The sequence below is a fragment of the Globicephala melas genome, chromosome 16 (assembly GCF_963455315.2).
Source record: "Globicephala melas chromosome 16, mGloMel1.2, whole genome shotgun sequence".
NCBI lineage: Eukaryota > Metazoa > Chordata > Mammalia > Artiodactyla > Delphinidae > Globicephala > Globicephala melas.
The window spans coordinates 31,994,628-32,001,844 of NC_083329.1; the positions used below are offsets into that span (position 1 = coordinate 31,994,628).

The 7,217-nt window shown below is 48.4% G+C and overlaps 1 protein-coding gene across 1 annotated transcript in view; it reads left to right on the top strand.

The window, feature by feature from the left end:
* PDLIM1 (PDZ and LIM domain 1) overlaps positions 1-6,484 on the top strand; it is a 45,845-nt gene extending 39,361 nt beyond the window's left edge. Inside the window, exons 6-7 of the mRNA XM_030865146.3 lie at positions 5,388-5,505; positions 5,973-6,484. Coding sequence (XP_030721006.1) covers positions 5,388-5,505; positions 5,973-6,159 — 305 coding nt within the window. The 3' untranslated portion in view covers positions 6,160-6,484. The remainder of the gene's footprint in view (positions 1-5,387; positions 5,506-5,972) is intronic.
* The last annotated feature ends 733 nt before the right edge of the window (positions 6,485-7,217 follow it).

Sequence of the window (7,217 nt, forward strand, 5' to 3'; positions counted from 1 at the left end):
GTGCTTCTCACGATAATTTTCAAGTGGGTGGCAGCAAAGCTGTCTCAACAGCTTTGTAACAACAACAAGGAGAAATTTCTGGCAGATGGGTGTGTTGCACAAGAGATGTTTTTTTCCCCTTCTCACAAAGGTGACCTGTGAGCGACAGCTCTCGGGCTTGCCCACCTCGCAGGTGGTCATTCACAAGTGCCTCTGATTCTCGCCATCAGCCTAACTACCAGTGAGTTCTGGAGAGTTGGGTTTTGCAGCCCTTCCTGGTCTCAGCGAGGCCCAGCCCTCCATAGTCTGCACTGTCCCTTTCCACGAGGCTCACCGGAGCCCTGCCTTCTCTTGCTCTCTTCTTCTTCCCAGTGTGCCTGCCTGTGAGGAGAGTTGGTACTTCTGGGAGGGACACTTGGTTGTTCTGTTTCGGAGACCCGCTTCAGCCAGGCTCCTGAGGGGTTGGTTCTTTGCCCAGGGCGGCCAGTGAGGGTCAGAGCTGAGTGCCCTCTGGAAGAGTCACCTTCCGCCTGGAAGCCCCCAGCTGCAGAGTTGGCTTCCCAGGAGTCCTTCCTGAGCTGAAAGTTCCCTCCTGAACACACTCAGCACCCAAGCTTCCTCCCCATTTGGGTGGTTCTTTAGAGAAATTGGCAATTTACAAGCACAGGATATTAGGAAAATTCTTTTATGCTAGAAGGATATTGTCCCTACCAGCAATTTTCCCCTTTTCTTGGAGTACCTGTGCAATTTGAAAGGAATGCGCCATATACTCTGTATTAAGTTCCAGTCTTAGCCCAACTGACAGATGACCTGGGGGCCAACCCTAGAGGATGATGGTTTTTCAAAACGTGAGAAACCACAACTATACTCTGAGTAAGTGGGTGCAAAACCCTTCAGTTAAGAGAGGAAAAGTCAGTCCATTCCAGCCCAAAGTAGAACATAGACAGACATTGCAGGACTCACCTCACTGCATGCCCTCAGGTCACAGAGGTCACAGAGAAGGACTTGAAGCCCAGGATCACTGAGTTGCCCTGAGGTGGCAGCTCCCTGCTCTTCATGCTTCATCCCTTCCATCCCGTATTCTTACCTGCCAAGCCAGTGGCTTCCATTCTCAAGGCTACCTCATGGTTCTAGTTGGCAGCTGGTGCTCCAGCCATCATGCCTACTTCCAGGGACCAGGAAGGAAGAACAGGGAAAGGGCTAATTGGGGAATCCCCCTTTCAGATGAACCAGCTTTCTTTTTCCCAGAAGTCCCACATGACTATTCCACTTATATTTTGACTAAAATTTAGTCACATGGCCCCATCTAGTTGCAAAACAGTCTGAGAATTATAGTTTTTCTCGCCTGGGCTGGATATCTCCTTGCTCCAAAGAAAATAAAAATTTTGCTAAAAAGGTAAAGGGAAATAATCTTGTGGTCTCTCCCTTATCTCTTGATATGCACTTGCATTAAATTTTCACTGAATGGAACAGCATAAGTTCCAATCCAGACATCTACCACATGCAGAAGGCTCTCAAGTGAGGGAGCTCAAATACCTGTTTTCATTTGAGATGAAATGGTCAAAGCTCAGGGCAGTGGCTGGTGCATGGTGAAGGCACTCCGTGAGGGTTACTATCATTCGAGAAGGGCTGTGGTTCATGAAGCAGCACTGCACCACCAGCACTGGTGTCCAGGCTCTGCCCGAGACCCACCACGAGACCTCCAGCAAGTGGCTCCTCTCTCTAAGCCCTACTCTATCTGCACACATCCAGTGACGCTAATAATGGCTACTTCACGGGTAGTTTAAAGCCTTAAGGGAAACAGTGCGTGTAATGTGCCAGGCACAGTCAGTGAGGCCCCCGAGGGAGGTCTGGCTGCAGCAGGGCTTGGTGATAAATCTCCAGACTCAATGTGGGTCTTCTCAATTGGGGTGAAATTCAGCCTCTGGACTAGGAGAAAGGGTCCTGGGTTCCTCACACTTCCTCTTGCTCTGGATCAAATTCTAAGAATTGCAGGTAGAAGGAGGCTTTATTTTTTTTTCACTGTGGGGACATATACCTAACACAAAATTTACCGTCTTAACCGTTTTTAAGCATATGTTTCCGTGGCACCAAGGACACTCATACTGCTGTGCTGCCATCTTCACCGTCCATCCGCAGGAACTCTTCATCTTGCAAAACCGAAACTCTGCACCCATTCCTCATGGCTCCCTCTTCCCCAGCCCTTGGAAACCACCATTCTACTTTCTGTTTCCATGAATTTGACTATTCCGTGTATTTCATATGAGTGGAATATGCAGTATTTGTCCTTCTGTATCTGGCTTATTTCACTTAGCATAATGTCCTCAAGGTTCACCCATGCTGTAGCGTGTGTCAGCATTTCCCTCCTTTTTAAGGCAGAATGATATTCTGTGGTATGTATACACCACATCTTGTTTATTCATTTATCTGTCCCCAGCCATCATGGACTGAGAAACACAATGGGGACCCCAGGCTCTGAGATAAGAAAGCTGGAGGCTTGCTCAGGAAGTATCTAGGCTCATTTTGGCTGGTTCCCAGGCTTCCAGGAAAATCCTCAGATGGTCTGCAGTCGGGTCATGGAGGACCACCAGGTGCAAGGTTAAGGACCATGAATTTGATCCTATAGGTAGTGTAGTCACAGAGGGTTGTTGAGCATGGAAGTGGATAGTAAAAAGGCTGTACTTTACTCCATTCATTTTCACTTTCTTCCCAAAAGCTTTGAGATGCAAGATTCATTGGAAGGAGAGATATTTGAAAATTTTTGTAGTAGCCCACAGTCTGAAGGGAGCTATTTCTACTGTAAGCTAGTGGAGAGGGAAGGAAGAAGGGAAATTTCTTTTGCATTTGCAGTGTTGGCTGAATAGGTGAGAGAAGAAAATGGAGCCAGCAGGTGGCGCGCTGCAGCGAGGCGGGCTTTATCTGGGATCCCAGCAGAGAGCAGTGTCACAGTCCAGGGCTTGCTGTTCTTTTTTTTTTTTTTTTAATTGTAGTATATATAGTTGATGTACAATATTACTCAGTTTCAGGTGTACAACATAGTGATTTAATAGATTCTTTGTTTCAAGTTATTGTAAAATATGGGCTATATTTGCTGTGCTTTACAGTATATCCTTGTAGCTTATGATTTTGTACACGGTAGTTTGTACCTCTTAATCCCCTACCCTTATCTTGCCCCGCCCTTCTCTTTCCCCACTGGTAACCACTAGTTTGTTCTCCATATTTGTGAGTCCCTTTCTGTTTTGTTCTATTCATTTGTTTTTTGTTTTTTTTTTGCGGTACGCGGGCCTCTCACTGTTGCGGCCTCTCCCGCCGCGGAGCACAGGCTCTGGACGCGCAGGCTCAGCGGCCATGGCTCACGGGCCCAGCCGCTCCGCAGCATGTGGGATCTTCCCGGACCGGGGCACGAACCTGTGTCCCCTGCATCGGCAGGCGGACTCCCAACCACTGCGCCACCAGGGAAGTCCCTGTTTGTTTTATTTTTTAGATTCCACATGTAAGTGATAACATAGAGCATTTGTCTTTCTCTGCCTGACTTACTTGACTAAGCATCCTCCCCTCCAGGTCCATCCGTGCTGTTGCACATGGCCAGATTTCCTATGGCAGAGGGCAGCAGCTCAGTGGCGTTAGGGCCAAGCCACACAAGTGCACTTCGTGCTTCTAACCAAACAGGGCTCACATCTGCCCACACTCCAATGGCCAAAGCAAGTCTTGTGGCCAAACCCAAAGTCGATGGGATGGGGGAGTATACGCCACCAATAGCAAGTTTTCCTCAGCCTTAGTGCTGTTGACACTTTGGGCCAGATAAGCCCCTGTAGTGGGCTGTCCTGTGCGTTTTAGGCCACTCAGCAGCATCCCTGGCCTCTACCCTAGATGCCAACAGCACTCCCTTGCAATGGAGACAACCAAAACTAGGGAACAAGATCGCCACCAGCAGAGAAGCACTGACCTACTGGGAAGTATGGGAGGGTACGGATAACTGCAGATAAAATATACAGTCTACCACGCCTAGCCAACTCTAAATGCCCCTTATGTCACACACAGTCTCAATTTTGGGTTCAGAAGCGCCAGCCAGCATATGGGGACTCGTTTTTGAAAAGGACAAGCGAGCTAGGGCCCGCATTTATCAGCCCCAGGATTGCCCAGCATGGCTGCAGATATGGGATGACCCTCTCCTCGCCCCCTCACCTGACACAAAAAGCCATTTGTCGCTCTTATTCAGTGGTTCTCAAAGTGTGGTTCCTGGACCAGCAGCAGCAGCGCCTGAGAACTTGTTAAAAATGCAAATTCTTGGGCCCTACCTCAGGCCTGCTTAACCAGAAACTCTGGGAGTGGGCCCAGCAATCTGGGTTTTAATGAGCCTGCCAGGTGACTCTGATGCACAACAGCATTTGAGAACAGCTGTTTTAGTCTAAAGAAGTGGATTTTAACCTGGAGTATAGAACAGGATATCCTGGGGCCCCTGCACCTGGAGATGCTCCTTCAGTAGGTCTGGGGTGGAGCCTGGTCTGTGAATTTTATGAAATCTCTCCTGGTGCCCAGGATGCTCAGAGATGCCCATTCAGAACCATCAGTGTAGAGACATCTCCAGCTTCCTGAGCCAAAGCATGCTGGACTAAGAGAGGGACCATCATGCATTTGTCACGGCATTTCATCATCTATTTCTTGTGTATTTATTGAGCCTCTATTATAGCTGACAAACCTAACAATGTTTGCTAGGCCACATCACAGTAAAAAAAAATGTGATGTGGAAACACAGCCAGCCAAATATATAGCAATAACAGTGCTTTCAGTAGCCTACCATTATTAATAGCTACCATTACACAGGGCTCTACACAGGTGATGAACTGGGCTGTAGGCAGTTCAGCACCCAGCAACTTAGGAGCTTTGCCTTGTACACACAAAGCTGACTGCAGGAAGGCTGCCGCTGACTCTGCCCTGTAGCGGGTGGTTTTTATCTGGCTGCTTGTAGCACACTCTATGATTTTGTTCTCTTTGTAATGTGGGTTTCTTTTGGCATCTGACTACACTGCCTTTCGATTTTCAGACATTTTTATTTTTTCTATATAAAGCATTTTTAATTTTTAAGTCCCATATCAGTGTTTGCATGTATTTAATCAGCATGTAATGTAATTTGTGTTTTGAGGGCTGACCATGTGCCAGGGAGGGCTTTATGTGTCTTTTTTAATCTTTTTGTCCCACTGTGAGGGGGAAATGATCTCCTGTTTTATAGAAAAGGAAACTGCAGACCAGAGAAGTAACTTGCCCAGGATCACAGAGCAGAGTCAAGTCTGTTTGACTCCAGTGCCCATGACCTTGCTGGAACATACATATAAGTGAATCTGAAAGAGCTAAATGATACTTACGCAATCCTACACTTCCGGCCAACCCAAGTGTTTTCCTCCTTTTAGGGGATCCCAACAAGCCCTCAGGATTCAGAAGTGTTAAGGCTCCAGTCACCAAAGTGGCTGCATCGATTGGAAACGCCCAGAAGCTGCCCATATGTGACAAGTGTGGCACCGGCATTGTGTGAGTATCTACCTTCCAGGGCATCAGAGGCCCTGCAGGTTGGGTAAACCATGAAAATGTGGAAAGCGCTGGATGTTGCGCATTTTGGGTGTGATGGAGAAAAAAAATCCTGCCTGGAAAATGGAGCAGAGAGGCCAGGTAGGTCCTGTGTCCCAGAGCCAGGTGGTGAAAGCTTTCCTTGGCTGTAGAACCCTTAGGGTATGAACATGTACAACCAGAAAAAGCAGGCCTGCTCTGTTGAAGTGGGAAGGACTTCCCGAAGGCTTCAAGGGTAACGTCTTTGGACCCCAGGCATGAGAAGCCCCTTTATGACTGGAGGCCAGTTAGGAGGCTCTGATCTGCCAGATGGGCCCCTTGGGAGGAAGCCCTGATCTGCCACATGGGACCCTTGGGAGGAGCCCCCAAGCCTGGTGCCCCCTTCAGGTGCTTGTCACTAAAGGAGCCCCTCTCCTCCCTCCCTCCTGCAGCGGCGTGTTTGTGAAGCTGCGGGACCGTCACCGCCACCCTGAGTGTTACGTGTGCACCGACTGTGGCACGAACCTGAAACAGAAGGGCCATTTCTTTGTGGAGGATCAGATCTACTGTGAAAAGCACGCCCGGGAGCGGGTCACTCCACCCGAGGGCTACGATGTGATCACTGTGTTCCCCAAGTGAGCCGGCAGCTCAGCACCGAACGCTGGTCTCCCAACGAGCCCCTGCTGCATCTTGTCCTCTGAAAGCTCTGTCTTCTCTTATCTAGAAAGTTCTCGCTTACTTTGGTTTTATCCCTGCTCGTCAGCTAACTGACTCACGCTGGCTGTGTGACGCCCGCTTTTATCATTAACGGAAGATGGTTTTGTTCAGTGTCCCCTTACCAGCATCACTGTGTCTTCTCTTCTCCTCCATTCATCTCTGCTGCAAATGGACACCAGCCAAACTTGAACCAAACCAAATTTAATATGTCTGACAATGATTTCCTTTCACCCAATAAATTAATAGACTTCAAGGCAGTGTGGTGTCTCTTTCATGTAACCATGCATCCTACTTCCTGTCTCAAGCCACACGAGATTTCTGAGGGCTCTCCTCTTGTTTGGGGGTTCCCATACCTCTGAGATTTGCAGGCCTTCTCCTCCAAGTGTGAGAAAACTGGCATCTGAAAACAGTCTTTTTTTTTTTTCCTGCCCCCCCATGTGGCAAATGGGACCTTAAGTTCCCTGAGCAGGGATTGAACCCGGGCCCTTGGCAGTGAGAGCTCGCAGTCCTAACCACTGGACCACCAGGCAATTCCCAACAGCCATGTTCTTACATTTCTTTGAAGATTGGTCCAAATCATCTTTCTCTGATGCTAATGTAAGATAGTTATGTTGTGATGAAATGTTTTCTTTACATCTGGCTGTTTGGGGACTTAGAGGAAATGAATGCTTTCCAAATAATAGATGGTGAGCTTTTTACCAGGCTGGTTTGCTGCCATCACAACCCCTCTCCTTTGTGAAGGGAAGCAAACTCAGGACCGTGGCCAGCAGTCCTAAACCTGCAGGTTGCTCAGGGAAGTGGCAAATGCATTCTCCTCCAGGAAGAGACCCGGAACCCTGGCTGTTAAGGGGCCTTGAGTCAGAGATCTTAGGTTACTGTAGGTCATCTTTTGGTGACCAACCACTAAAGGAGTCATTTGCTCAAACAGTAGCACCCCTGTTGCTCTAGAGACTGATTTGTTAAGAGAGACAGACAGGTCA